At 43.4% G+C, this 15,882-nt stretch overlaps 1 gene segment (V, D, J or C); it reads right to left on the minus strand.

Annotated features, from left to right (window-relative positions):
- Positions 1-12,850: 12,850 nt before the first annotated feature.
- The window catches only part of LOC134390938 (T-cell receptor gamma chain C region C10.5-like), a 34,981-nt gene continuing 31,949 nt past the window's right edge, over positions 12,851-15,882 (minus strand). Inside the window, 1 exon segment of the C gene segment in view lies at positions 12,851-13,026. Coding sequence covers positions 12,851-13,026 — 176 coding nt within the window.

Below are 15,882 nucleotides of genomic sequence, written 5' to 3' on the forward strand. Positions count from 1 at the left end.
GTATGTGATTAGAATGTGCCGTGGAATTCCAGCTGTGGAAGCCTGAAGTGATTATCTCAGTGATGGAGACACGCTTCCCCCAGGGACAGAGACGGAGCCCAAGGGCCTGGGTACCAGCTCCCCACCATGTGGAGTGCGGCAGGGATGGGGAGCTTCGCTCTTTGTGCTCACATTGCTGTACAGCCCTCTTCTAATGGACCCCAATCACACTTCTGTCTGACGTTAGTGTCGTCTCGTAAGCCAAGCTCCCGTGGGCTCTGAAGTCATTTTGTCTCTGTAGAGGGATTCAGTGGGTGACATTCAGTTACATGGTTGAACTCAGGGCATCCATATCTCTGAGTCCCAGAAGCAACCTATGCTAATAGGTTCACAGTCATGGGGCTTGTGTCGCCCTGTCTACACTGAGAAATGAAACCGAAGGTACTAACTTCTGTAATCACACACCACCTGAAAGCACAGACACTCGTTAGGGATCATCTCAGTGCTGTGTGGCATCGTTCTCTGCTCTGTCCTTCAGAACAGGGTTGTGGGACTGGACCGAAGGTGCAGGGTCCCAGTAGTCCTGGGCATCACATTCCCAACTCACACAGCAGCCAATGAACTTTGAATATCAGATGCCGGGGGCCCAACCTGCCCTCAGGACAAAGATGAAGTTTGAGAGCATCTCATACGTGTGGAGATGGAGATTTCCTTCCCATTAGCTGTGGCCTTTTGAAGTGAGCAAAGTTAGCTGTGGTTTAACTGTCCTTATTTTCCCTTGTAACACCCTAGCCACCCTGTGCACAGCCCCAACCAGTAGGGGCAGGTTTGACTTAGTATTTTCCGTGAGTTAACCACATTTGTCAGCATATAAACAAAAGAAGCCTGAGAAAATTGAACACCATCAGCCGCACTGTGCCCTCCCAGCACCCACTCCGGCTCCTCCACCACTGCGCTCCCTCTGCATGACTGCCGTTCAGGGCAGCCCAGGGCGAGCTGGGGAAGGACGTTGCTAAGAAGTTTGAAACCACAGGAAACGCTACCTGGTGCCCCAGGCAGTGACATAAGTCGCACACAGCTAGTAGACATTTGAAAGTTTCCTCTTTGCTTCTGTGCTTTCCTAGTGCAGAAACAGGTCCAGATCTCTAACAAGGGGGCCAGGTATATGGCCTAAGGAGCTCTGATATATTCAGAAGAATCAAGGAACAGATCTAAATTAAATTTAATCTTTCTTGAGTCTGGTTGGTCTTCTTTTTACTGACTTTATTTTCTCTTCCAACACCCTAGCAACCCCACACACAGCCCCAACCAGTAGAGGCTGGTTTGACCTTGAGCGTTTTCCACGAATGAACCATGTTTGTCAAGGCATGGGAACCTTCACTTGGTTTCCAGGAGAATCTGTTTCACAGAAACTGAAGCTGATTTTAAATAAGAAAAAATCCTTCCCAATGTTAAATAACATTGTTCTAATTCTAATGTATAAGTTTTTACTTTAAATAGATTTATTAGAGAAAATAGAAAAATGCAGTCATTTTTTCACCCACCTATCATATATGGAATATTTTGTTTTATAACTTTGGCTGCAGAAATACAGAGACACACAAAATGAGTGCCAAGTTTTAGTATCATTACTCAGAAAAACAGTCAAAGGAGAGAGCAAATATTGCACAGAAGAAGAAATATAGACAGGCCTTAAACATGTGGCAGCATGCCTGTCTTCAGGAAAACCTCGTTGAGGCCCTGCTTCTCACCAGTCACATCAGCCAGATCCCAGCGTGGTGCACACTCAGCAGCGTTCCCACCCGTGGGGGAGAAGAGACGACTGGGGCCAGTGCACAGGGCGAGCTGCCTCACCTGTCGGAATTGACAATGCCACGCGTTCAAGTCATACAAAGCTCTCATGTCAGGGCTCTTCATAATAGCAGAATATTGGAAATGACCAAGGATCTGTTGCAGGGAATGGATTAAATCTCATCTGGTCACTAGTGAACTACCTTGTTGCCATCCAAATGTCCCGGTACGCAGACACGAAAAGAGCTCTAGCACTTACACATGAAAAGAGAAGCGCGTAACGTGTATGGTGTACAGTCTTAGCATAAGAGGGAAAATGAGAACATAGACAAATGCACATATATTTGTATACGTACATTTATATTTACATGAAAACTTGTGTTTTTATTTTTGAGCCATGTGCATATATTATCTAACAATGTTAGCAGGATCATGCTATACATATTATTATTATTATTATTATTATTTATTTTTTCTTTTTTAAATTTAATTTTGTCGATATACATTGGGCTGATTATTGCTCCCCATCACCAAAACCTCCCTCCCTTCTCCCTCCCCCCCTCCCCCGCAACAATGTCCTTTCTGTTTGCTTGTCGTATCAACTTCAAATAATTGTGGTTGCTACATCTTCTCCCCCGCCCGGTTTGTGTGTGTGTGTGTGTGTGTGTGTGTGTGTGTGAATTTATATATTAATTTTTAGCTCCCACCAATAAGTGAGAACATGTGGTATTTCTCTTTCTGTGCCTGCCTTGTTTCACTTAATATAATTCTCTCAAGGTCCATCTATGTTGTTGCAAATGGCAGTATTTCATTCGTTTTTATAGCTGAGTAGTATTCCATTGTGTAGATGTACCACATTTTCCGTATCCACTCATCTGATGATGGGCATTTGGGCTGGTTCCAACTCTTGGCTATTGTAAAGAGTGCTGTGATAAACATTGGGAAACAGGTATACCTTCGACTTGATGATTTCCATTCCTCTGGGTATATTCCCAACAGTGGGATAGCTGGGTCGTATGGTAGATCTATCTGCAATTGTTTGAGGAACCTCCATACCATTTTCCATAGAGGCTGCACCATTTTGCAGTCCCACCAACAATGTATGAGAGTTCCTTTTTCTCCGCAGCCTCGCCAGCATTTATTGTTCATAGTCTTTTGGATTTTAGCCATCCTAACTGGGGTTAGATGGTATCTCAATGTGGTTTTGATTTGCATTTCCCGGATGCTGACTGATGTTGAGCAATTTTTCATATGTCTGTTGGCCATTTGGATATCTTTCTTAGAGAAATGCCTATTTAGCTCTTTTGCCCATTTTTTAATTGGGTTGCTTGTTTTCTTCTTGTAAAGTTGTTTGAGTTCCTTATATATTCTGGATATTAATCCTTTGTCAGATATATATTTTGCAAATATTTTCACCCACTCTGTTGGTTGTCTTTTAAGTCTTTTAATTGTTTCTTTAGCTGTGCAGAAGCTTTTTAGTTTGATATGATCCCATTTGTTTATTTTTCCTTTCGTTGCCCATGCTTTTGGGGTCGTATTCATGAAGTCTGTGCCCAGTCCTATTTCCTGGAGTGTTTCTCCTATGTTTTCTTTAAGAAGTTTTATTGTTTCAGGGTGTATATTTAAATCCTTAGTCCATTTTGAGTTGATTTTAGTATACGGCGAGAGGTATGGATCTAGTTTCAGTCTCCTGCATATGGATATCCCGTTATCCCAGCACCATTTGCTGAAGAGGCGGTCCCTTCGCCAGTGAATAGGCTTGGTGCCTTTGTCACAGATCAGATGGCAGTAAGTGTGTGGGTTGATTTCTGGATTCTCTATTCTATTCCATTGGTCAGTGTGTCTGTTTTTATGCTAGTACCATACTGTTTTGGTTATTATAGCTTTGTAGTATAGCTTAAAGTCAGGTAGTGTTATGCCTCCAGCTTTATTTGTTTTGCTCAGCATTGCTTTGGCTATGCGTGGTCTTTTATTGTTCCATATGAATGTCTGGATAGTTTTTTCCATTTCTGAGAAAAATGTCTTTGGAATTTTGATGGGGATTGCATTGAATTTGTATATCACTTTGGGTAGTATGGACATTTTCACTATGTTGATTCTTCCAATCCAAGAGCATGGGATATCTTTCCATCTTCTTGTATCCTCTCTAATTTCTCTCAGCAGTGGTTTGTAGTTCTCATTATAGAGATTTTTCACCTCCTTGGTTAACTCAATTCCTAAGTATTTTATTTTTTTGGTGGCTATTGTAAATGGGCAGGCTTTCTTGATTTCTCATTCTGCATGTTCACTATTGGAGAAAAGAAATGCTACTGATTTTGGTGTGTTGATTTTGTATCCTGCTACTGTGCTGAAATCATTTATCAATTCCAAGAGTTTTTTTGTAGAGGTTTTAGGCTGTTCGATATATAGGATCATGTCATCTGCAAACAGGGACAGTTTGACTTCATCTTTTCCAATCTGGATGCCCTTTATTTCCTTCTCTTCTCTGATACCTCTGGCTAGTACTTCCAACACTATGTTGAATAGGAGTGGTGAGAGTGGGCATCCTTGTCTAGTTCCTGTTCTTAAAGGAAAAGCTTTCAGCTTTTCCCCATTCAGGATGATATTGGCTGTAGGTTTGGCATATATGGCTTTAATTATGTTGAGATACTTTCCCTCTATACCTAACTTATAGAGGGTCTTTGTCATGAATGAGTGCTGAACTTTATCAAATGCTTTTTCAGCATCTATAGAGATGATCATATGGTCCTTGTGTTTGAGTTTATTAATATGGTGTATCACATTTATTGATTTGCGTACGTTGAACAAACCTTGCATCCTGGGATGAATCCCACTTGATCGTGATGAATAATTTTACGTATGTATTGCTGTATTCTGTTTGCTAGTATTTTAGTGAGGATTTTTGCATCTATATTCATCAAGGATATTGGCCTGTAGTTTTCTTTTTTGGTTATATCTTTACCTTGTTTTTGGTATCAGGATGATGTTTGCTTCATAGAATGAGTTTGGGAGATTTGCGTCCATTTTAATCTTTTGGAATAGTTTGTAAAGAATCGGTGTCAATTCCTCGTTGAATGTTTGGTAAAATTCTGCTGTGAATCCATCTGGTCCTGGGCTTTTCTTTGTTGGGAGCCTTCTGATAACAGCTTCAATCTCCTTTATTGTTATTGGTCTGTTCAAACTTTCTACGTCTTCACGGTTCAGTTTTGGGAGCTTGTGTGTGTCCAGAAATTTATCCATTTCCTCCAGATTTTCAAATTTGTTGACATATAGTTGTTTATAGTAGTCTCGAATGATTCCTTGTATTTCAGATGAATCAGTTGTAATATTGCCTTTTTCATTTCTAATTTTTGTTATTTGAGTCTTCTCTCTTCATTTTTTTTGTTAGCCATGCTAATGGTTTGTCAATTTTATTTATCTTTTCAAAAAACCAACTTTTTGATTCATTGATCTTTTGAATTGTTTTTTGGTTTTCAATTTCATTCAGTTATGCTCTGATCTTAATGATTTCTTTCTGTCTGCTAACTTTAGGTTTGGATACTTCTTGTTTTTCTAGTTCTTTAAGGTGAAGTGTTAGGTTGTTCACTTGCCATCTTTCTATTCTTCTGAAGTGAGCATTTAATGCAATAAATTTTCCCCTCAATACTGCTTTTGCAGTATCCCACAGGTTTTGGTATGATGTATCATTGTTTTCATTAGTTTCAATAAATTTTTTGATTTCCTGCTTGATTTCTTCTTGGACCCATATGTCATTAAGTACAATGCTGTTTAATTTCCATGTGTTTGTATAGTTTCCAGAGTTTCATTTGTTATTAATTTCTAGTTTTAATCCATTGTGGTCTGAGAAGATACATGGGATAATTCCAATTTTTTTAAAATTTATTGAGACTTGATTTGTGACCTAATATGTGATCTATCCTGGAGAATGATCCATGTGCTGATGAGAAAAATGAATATTCTGAGGTTGTTGGGTGGAATGTTCTGTAGATATCTGCCAATTCCAATTGGTCTAGAGTCTTGTTTAGATCTTGTGATTCTCTACTGATTCTTTGCCTAGATGATCTGTCTAATATTGACAGTGGGGTGTTCAGGTCCCCTGCTATTATGGTATTAGTGTCTATTTCCTTCTTTACGTCTAATAGAGTTTGTTTTATAAATCTGGCTGCTCCATCATTGGGTGCATACATATTTATGATTGTTATGTCTTCTTGATGGATCAGACTTTTATCATTAAGTAGTGTCCCTCATTGTCTCTTTTTATGGTTTTTAGTTTAAAGTCTATTTTGTCAGATATAAGAATAGCTACTCCAGCTCGTTTTTCTTTTCTGTTTGCATCGTAAATCTTTTTCCATCCTTTCACTCTTAGTCTGTGTGAATCTTTATGGGTGAGGTGGGTCTCTTGTAGGCCCCAAATAGTTGGGTCCTGCTTTTTGATCCAGTCAGCCAGTCTGTGTCTTTTGATTGGGGAATTTAAGCCTTTTACATTAAGAGTTGTTATTGAAAGGTGTTGATTTATTCCTAGCATTTTCTTGGTTGTTTGGTTGTCTTAGGTGTCTTTTGTTCCTTGCTTTCTGATTTACTGTTTGTTTTCTGTGTTTGTTGGTTCCTTAGGTTGTAGATAGTGTTTTTGTTAGCTTGTTTTCTCTTCATGAATGCCATTTTTATAATACTAGCGGGTTTAGATTTTTCTTGGGTTTTTATGGCAGTGGTAGTCATTTTTCAGGACCCAAACCCAGTACTCCCTTGAGGATTTCTTGTAAGGGTGGTCGTCTGGTAGTGAACTCCCACAGTTTTTGTTTGTCTGAGAAATATACTATTTGCCCCTCATTTCGGAAGGATAGCCTTGCAGGGCAGAGTATTCTTGGCTGGCAATCTTTGTCTTTTAGTATTTTGAAAATATCATCCCATTCCTTTCTAGCTTTTAGGGTTTGTGATGAAAAGTCTGATGTTAACCTGATTGGGGCTCCCTTATAGGTGATTTGATGCTTCTCTCTTTCAGCTTTTAAGATTCTCTCTTTGTCTCTGAGTTTTGCCAATTTGACTATGACATGTCTTGGAGAAGGTCTTTTCGGTTGAATACATTTGGAGATCTTTGAGCTTCCTGGATCTGAAGATCTGTGATTTTCCCTATACCTGGGAAGTTTTCTGCCACTATTTTGTTGAATATGTTTTCAATGGAATCTCCATTTTCCTCCCCTTCTGGAATACCCATGACTCAGATATTTGATCGCTTAAGGTTGTCTGATATCTCCCTCAGATTTTCTTCAATGTCCTTGATTCCTTTTTCTTTCTTTTTGTCTGCTTGTGTTATTTCAAACAGCCCATCTTCAAGTTCAGAGGTTCTCTCTTCAACTTCGACAAGCCTGCTGGTTAAACTCTCCATTGTGTTTTTTATTTCATTGAATAACTTCTTCAGTTCTGCAAGTTCTGCTACATTTTTTTTCAGGACATTGATTTCCTTGTACATTTCCTCTTTCAGATCCTGTATACTTTTCCTCATTTCATCATGATATCTAGCTGAGTTTTCTTGTATCTCATTCAGTTTCCTTAGAATTATCACTCGAAATTCCTTGTCAGTCATTTCAAGGGCTTCTTGTTCTATAGGATCTAGAGTTTGAGATTTATTAACTTTTGGTGGTGTACTTTGTTGATTTTTTGTATTTCCGGTATCTTTTTTTTTTGGTGTTTATTCATTGTGGCAGGGTTTTTCACAGTCCACCGGTTTGAGACTAATGACTAACTAGGATGTTGCTGTGGTTGCCAATTTCGTATGGCTCCCTCCGTGACTGCTCAGTTGGCCTCTAGTTCCTTGTGTGTGTGGTTGCCTTGGGTCTTGGGCTTCTCCGGGGAGCCACCTTTCTGGTCAGCTTGGACTCTGCTGGGCTGGTGGATCATGTACCACAGGGTGTGTGATCTCTGTTGAGCTTTCACTTCCTGTGCAGGACTTCTCCCTGTTCTGTGTGCTCTGACCCAGGCTGTTAGATCGTGCAGTGGGGACCCCACCGGATGTGTGGTTTCTGTCGAGTCTCCGCCTCCCTGGCCGCGCGTCTCCCCACTCTGTGAGCACTGTGCTGCGCTGGGGCATGTCTTCTGCACCCCTCGTCTATCAGCTGGGCCTTCAAGACCCTGCTCGGCACCGCCTCACCCAGGAAGTCTACCAGGTTTCTGCTAGGCACAGACAACCGGTCTCTCTGGGTGCCTTTGTAGCACTATGTAGATCTTTCTCGGGTCTTGTTCACCTTTGAATCCCCCCAGTATAATCCGAGTCTAGCGCCCACCTGCAGCCTGCTCTCCGGCAGGTTCAAGTGGACCTGGGAACTCTCCTACCACACTATTCCCAACCAGAAATTCGTTAGGCTTTTTTCCAAACTGGTGGCCACAGAGGTGGTATCTGCCTCCTTGTAACAGGGAGTTTACCTGGGGCTGGAGTCCAGGGTGTGGTGGAGTGACAGTCGGCCCGCCCGTACTTCCTTGCCCTCCCGACACTGGCCGGGGACAACCCCCGTCACCAGCCCCACCAGAGAACCACGGAGGGAGAGGGAGAGGAGGCCGGTCCGCAGGCTCCAGAAAGCCCCGCGCCAGGCCAAGCAAGTGGGAGGGCTCAGTGATGGCCGAGCTGTGCGGGGCTGCCCACACCTGGGAAAATGGAGGCAGCACAGGGGCGGTGAGTGGCCTGGTGGTGCAGGCAGGAGCCGGGTGGGCATCCACCCCCGAACAGAGCTGTGCCAGGGGTCACTCACAGTGCTGTGCCAGGTCAGCGCTCACTTTGTCTCTGGTTTGTTGCCTTCCCAGTTCTCGGCCGCTGCCGCCTCGGGCTGTTCAGTCGCAGCCCAGCTCGGGCACTCCCAGGAATCTTCTTTAATGCCGGCCTGAAACCTTGAATCCTGAATAGGGCAGCTGGCTGCCTTCAGCGCGGCCCCAGCCTCCGGGATCCTGTCTGCATCCACAGCAGACCTGGCACCGCGTTCCCTGTTTCGAGACTCGCTTTTGCAGCTAAGAAACAGTTCTTTTCCTGCTCCACACTTCTAAGCTGTTGCCTGTAAATGAGGCAGCCTCTCCTGCCGGGGGCAAGTGGCGGTCACCCCCCACGACCGGCCAGCAGCAGCGGTTCTCCCCTAAGAGATGGCAAGAGGAAGGTCCACAAGTTTCCCGGCTGCCTGAGGCCCAGTGGCCACCTTTTCCACCTCAGCGACTCCGCGCCAGCCGCCGCAGCCGCCGCCATCTTGAGTATCTATGCATATTATTTTTTAACACCATGTCCTGATCATTTTCCATTTCTTTAAAGAATCTACCTTTTTTCAAGATGCATATTGGCCTATTGTATGACATCCTTTATTTTAAGAATTTCTTATTGGCCATTTGGGTTACTTTGCGGCTGCTGTATGTGGTGCTGTAGGGACTGAACATCCTAGCACATCGATCTAGTAGACACCTTGTGTTTCCTTAGGTAACTGATGGATGAAATGGGAAAAACACTTTCCAGGTGCTGCGGGTCCACACGTGTGTTGTGCTCTGGTGGCTCCCCCGGCTTGTGGTCTGAGACAGCAAGGCTGTGGCTCAGAAGCTGTTTCTGTAACTTGTGGGCCTCAACCCATGCTGCACCTTAGAACTACCGAGGAGTTTTGAAGTCCCCATGCCTGGCCTGTGACAGATTCCGGGTCTCCATGACTGTTAAAGGCCTCCAGGAGGAGTGCCACCAACAGAACAGATAGGGCCGCCGGTCTTCAGTCCGACAGGGCTGGAGTCATGTGCACTCCGGGTGGTTGACATTCAGCATGTCTTTTCGCCTCTCTGAGACCTGGTTTTCTTGTCACCGAAGTGAGTGAAGTGCCCGTGGCACATTTGGAGCCTTACAGGGAAAGGACGCAGACTGCCTAACAGAGTTCGCAGTGCTCAGTCAGGTGCACAGTGATCACCATTCAAACAAACAGAAATTGCCTAACAGAATACGATGGAAACCCAGCATCTACTCAGAGATGTGCTCACGGCTAACAGAAATGCTGAGTTTCCACCCTTTTGACTGATGGTATCATCTTGGGGCAGTATCTCTGTTTATCTCTTATGGCTCAGAATCTCCAGTTATACAGGACTTTGGTTAAAATCATGGGGGAAATCAAGTATTGCTTAGTTATGGCCTGCTTCCTAGACCAAAAGCCTCCAAATTTAATCTGGGAGGAAAAGAACCCAAAACAGTCATGAGAATTTGTAATCGGGAAAATTTTGACAACGGTTTCCTTGAAGTTTCCCTTTTTAATACTTAGAAGCATATGGAGTTCTCTAGCTCTGTAATGACTATGGGACCTGAGAGTTTTCTGTGGGACTGTGTAAATCTTTGCCTAATTTTTCCATTGCACACGTACGGATGTCGTCTGTTCTTGTGATATGTATTTTGTATGCAGGTGCTGTGGACTTTAATCCCAGAGGTCCTAGTGGTGGATGGGAGACCAGTATATAGAAACCTTCCCAGTATGAGCACTGGTGAGGCTGGTTGGCCTGGAATCCTCTAATTGTATGAACAGCGTAGGAGAAGGAGAAGAAATATGGACAGGTCAAGAGGCAAATCTCTTCCCCAGCCCTGAACCTGATAAGGAAGGAAATTTTTGTTTTAATTGAAACTGAAAGTAACCTGTTCCCACTCTAGGAGCAAATAATGTAGAAGTTAAGAGCTCTGAAGCCAGGCTGCTTGGGTTCAAATCCCAGCCCTATTTCTTACTGCCTGTGTAGTTATGGGGAATTGTCTTAATCCTCTGTGCCTCAGTTTCCCCATCTGTAGAACAGTGATAACTGTACATGTCCCATAGGGTCCTCGTGAAAATTAAATGAGTTAACACGTACTAGTCCGGTGCCTGGTGCACAGTGAGCACTGTACAAGTGATCGCTGTTATTACTTCCTTAGGATGTCAATCACTGAACTTGTGACTTCTGATAGAAATGCAATATTATTTAGTTTGAACACGTTCTTCTAAGGATGGATAAACTCAGGGAATGTGGGGTGGTCAGCAACAAATGACACAGCTCCTTAGAGCCAAACCTCATTGCCAGGGCTCTAACCAGCTATGAAGTGTGGATTCTGGTCCAGAATTCCTCCCAACATACTTGGGGCTTCCCTCTGTAGTGGAAACACACTGGACCAAAAAGCAGGCATAACCTAGTGCCTACCTCAGACGTACACCTGGATATACCGGATACTTGCACAAGGTGATTCTGGGGACCTCTGGGCCCTCTCAGACTGTGGAAGGAGCTTGGGCATCAGAATGGTATACACACCCGAAAGCACCATTAACAGGCCTGCTATGTCTGAGACTCGCAGTCCACTTCATCGGCAGCCCCTGGGAAGAGCAGTGCAGATCTGAGACACACACTCACAAAGCGAGGCAGAGCGTTTATACTGTTTATAGCAAGGGGAGCAGTCACGGGCAAACCAGAGTAGGTCATAGTTTTATCCGAAGGGGAAAGAGAAATGGGAAATTAGTAACGAACCAGTGGCCTGGTGTCTAAATGAGGAGAAAACATAGCAGAATATCCTCACTGCCCCCTTGGATGAGAAGAGAAGCAATGCGTGTTTTCATTTGTTTTGTTTTTGCCAGTTGAAAGTGGATGGGTGGAAGACACATGATATTGGGTAAAAAGAAAAGGGGGCTGTGGGTTCAGGGAGACCTGGCTTTAAATTATGACCATTACTTAATAAAACATGACCTTCCACAGAAAAAGAAACATACAAACAACAATCACAGTCATTAATACATTGAATTTTTAGAAAACTAGAGGTGGAAAAGGGGAGGGTATGGGGGGCGGGAAGGGGCTAATGAGGAACTGGTCAATGGACACAAAGAATGATTGCGTGCTGTAATGATGAATAAGCTAACTATACTGATCAAACCACCACGCATTCTACACAATTACTGAAAATCAATGTTGTACCCCACATTTATGTATAATAAATTATCTAAGAAGAAATCATGACCTTGAGTGGGTAGCTTAATCTTTCCCATCTATAAACTGTGGACCCTGATTGTGTCCACCTTCAGGAACTCTGAGAGGGTTCATGGATTGCATAGTGCATGGTAGAAACTCACTGAATCCCTGTTCCATCCCACCTAACCTCTCTGCAGAGAAGAATAGCAATCATTGTTAGTGCTTTCATATGTGTGTGTGCGGGGCTGTATCTACTATTTCTAAAGTAGAGCTATCAAGAGCACATATCAATGCAGCTGAGGACTCGCATGTATCAAGCATTATTAACTCATCTAATCCATAGAACAACTCCAGGAGAAAGGACACTGCACCTTCAATTTACATGAAGAAATTATGGCACACAGAGTTCAAGTAACTTGTCAGAGGCAACTCAGATACTAAATACCAGACCCGTGAATCGAACTCTGGCACTCGGTCCAGAGTCCTATGTGCCTAGCTCCCCCATCGTGCTGCCTGTCTGGTGCATGCAGCTTTCATGGGATTGTCGTGAGGACCAGGAAACACGTTGTTTGTGAAACACTAGCATAGAGCTGAGCAAACACAGTGCAAATCACTGTAGACGTTGTCCTGTTGCCATTGAAATGTCCCAAATGAAATGAATCTGACCTTTAAAAGAGAAGTAACATGTGTTTGCAGCAAGTGCTCCATAACCACTGTATCAGAAAGGATCAGAAGTTGCACTGCATGTGGTAGCAGACCATGATTACAACCAACACCGAATGTCATGGCCCAGTGGGCATGCTATTTGTTACCTTGAACTTTCCATTCAATTTCATCAACTTTAGGTACACATGAACAAAAGTAGACTTTGGGGTTTGTTTGCTCGTTTGTTTATTATTGTGCTTATGAAAAACAAAGCACAGAATTTGAACAGCACTCAGGCCACTCCAGGGTGTGCGAAGGGCAGGTTTGCATGCTGCTGTCAGCGCGAGGGCACTGGAGTACGGCTGGAGGCTGTGCGCTGTCTACACTGCAGCTGCCACGACTCGGGCTGGCTGGAGGAGCTGGGGGAGACTGGAGAGAGGGGTGCTAATGGCTGCTGTGGGCTACTGTGTCAGGGACAATACATGATGCAGAAAAGATGTCCCCTTTCTGCAACCGTCTGTTAGGAACTCTTCCCATCACCACAGACAGCTGTTCTTCTATACAGACAGAAGGCAGCAAAGGCAAAGTAGACCACGCTGTTGAGGAGCAGGAGCAGGTAGGTGTAGTAGACAGAGGTGCCGGTGAGCTGCTGCCCCAGTGCTTCTGAGAAAAGTTGTTCAGCTAGTTTCACCTGTTCTTTGGACAGGGTAAGACACATTAATCGGGAAGGGATCACAAATATTTATTTCTGATATTCTACATTGAAGTGATATCCCACCACCACCAAAACCCAAAAGTAAACATCTGCCACCAGCACCAGAGCAAGACAAGTCAGTTCAGCTCACAGGTCAAGTTGATTAACCTCTGTTCAATTCACTTAGAACATTCCAAAGTACAGAAGAATAAGGTTGGGTTTTTAATGAATGAGTCCAATTAAGAAAAAAGTGTTGTGATAATTAGATTCTAGAATTTCTTCACCCCAAAAATGTTCTAAGTAATAATAACATCAATACTTATTACCGCTAACTAAATAGCAAACACTATTCTGACAGCTTTGCTTGTAAAGTTTTTATCTTATTTAATCTTTATAACAAGCTATGAGAGAGATGGAAAGAGGGAGATTATTTTCATTGCCATTAACAAAGAAACTGAGGACAGAGAGAAGGAATTTGGCTCATGACGTGCATTCAGTGTCAGAGCCCAGCTTTCAGCCCCAGCAACAAGATGCTAAAGAACCCATGGAGCTGCTCTGTAATTCTACATCTTCGTGTGCAATAAACATACCAGACGTCAAAAGGTTAAGCCTAAATACAAAGTTGAGTTGCTGATTTAGAAGCATCCACGCCATCGCACACTGTGCGTGCAATGAGACCTCTAGGAAGGGTCAGTGCATGGGAATTTGGTCGTGTTTGCAGCAGGGTGGGTGGGAGGTTTTAGTAAAGAGGGCTTTATAGAAAATGGGAGAATGGGGTTAATCCAAATTCTCTGAGATGTTAGGTGGTTGTGACACACTCACCTGTATTTCCTAAGTGTGTCATGGTGGCTTTGATGTTATTGGGTAATTGCACTTAACACCAGTTGAAGTTTTGCAAGACCCACGTGATGTCAAGGAGTACTTAAATACCCGGGTGGGCCACAGTGGCTACATGGTGAGCCGTGGGGCCAAGTCACTTCCTGTGGAAATTTCCATTTTACATGTTCTGTCCTCACAGTGTCAAAACTCCAGAAGCATTAGTCCGTGGTGTAGAAAGATTCCTAACTCCCTGCCTTTGGTGGGACGAGATGTTACCTCCACTCCTCACCTGTGTGGCAGCTGAGGTCCAGAGCTCCCTGCATACTGGAATAGAGGAAGGGTCAGCAGGGCTGGAGCCCATGCTTCTAGTCGTGTTCTCTGTGCACGTGTGGAGAGAAAGGGCCAGAACCTAGTGCTTATTCTGTGCCTGCTAAATGAGATTCCCAGTGCTAGACATGTCACATCTGTGCCCTTATCTCTTCAACAAACACGAGTTTGGTGTAATTCTTCTCACTGGCATTTGAGAAAAGTACCACTCACAGAATGCAAGTCACTTACCCATGTTCATGCAACTAGTCACTGAGAGAACTAGGTTGGGGGCCGGTCTGGGGAAGTCAGAACCCACTCCCTCCCCCCTCCCCCCCATGTGTCCTTCATGTCCTGGTGCCTCAGCTGCAGAATTTCTTGCTCCATGACTACATCACAGAGGAAGACTAGAGAACTTGCTGTGTGAAATCTTCATCAGAAGGCCTCATTTGAAACCCCAGATCTGACTGGGTGGCATGTGTCAGGGACTTAATTTTCCCTCATTGCCCTCATGTGTGGAATGGGTGAACCACATTGCCCCACTTCCTGGGAACATCGTGAGGTTTCAACAAGAAAACCACACGGAGCACAGCCCACAGCCTCCGCATAAAGAGCACTCGGTAGGCACTAGTTCCTGTTATTAGCTGCCAGCAAGGACCAAAGACTAAAACATAAACAAATGATCTGGAAGCTTCTTGGTATCATGCTTTCCCCAGTTACAGAAACAGAAGACATACGGATAAATCCATGAGTTGAATCAACAAGCCCATTGCTGAGATAGTTCAGAGCCCATCACTGCAGCCTCTGATTTACAGTCATCTCAGACCAAGACCAGCAGTTGACTGAGCTAATGTGACTCCTAGGAAATGAAGGATTAATACAATGGCACTCAGTCCATCCTGCTACCCCAAGCCAGTCTATTTTCTACCTGAAGCCAGGGAAGTTCAGATAGTTAAGATGATCAGGAGGGGAAAAAGCACAAATACTTACCATTTTCACCTTCCAAACAAGGCTTTTTAGGATCTAGAAGAAATGAGAGCAAGTATTAGGCAGTTGTTCATGCCTGTTATTTGACTGGGTGCGTGTGTGTATGCGTATGTGTGTGTGCATATGTATGTGTGTGTATATATACACAGACATAAAATGTTCTGACAGCGAGACAGTCATTAACAATATGAGCCCCCACAATTCCAGAAATAATTGGTCTGATTCTATAACACTGTCAAATAACACTTCAGTGAGCTGTGGGATGCGGGGCCCATGATAGAAAAGAGGAAATAAAGTTTAGAAAACAGAGGTAACTTGCTGAGAGTCACAGCAGTGAATGGCAGAGCTGGTATCCAAAGGATAGCTGTAGGGGATTAAGTGAGATAGGGCATGTGGAAAGTACTTTGTAAAAATAATCTATACAAATAAAAAAGTAATTCACAGAGAGACAACGTAATTCCAACATTGTGGACACGTAAAAAGTAAAAAAAAAAAAAAAAAAAAAAAAAAACCCCTCTTTTCCAGATAACTTAATTATTCCTAGCTAGTGGCCTTTTTTATTATAGGAGCTCAGCATCTCAGTGCCACTCGTTCTGGGAACAGGACAGGCCCAGTCACATTTATGTTTCTCTGAATAAAACCTGAGATGAGAGTTGTACTTCACTATGATGTATTAAAAAAAAAAAAGAAGAAAAGAAAAGAAAGGTAAACATACATACAAAGACAAAATGTTTTTAAATAGATGG

The sequence above is a fragment of the Cynocephalus volans genome, chromosome 11, assembly GCF_027409185.1.
Source record: "Cynocephalus volans isolate mCynVol1 chromosome 11, mCynVol1.pri, whole genome shotgun sequence".
Classification (NCBI taxonomy): domain Eukaryota; kingdom Metazoa; phylum Chordata; class Mammalia; order Dermoptera; family Cynocephalidae; genus Cynocephalus; species Cynocephalus volans.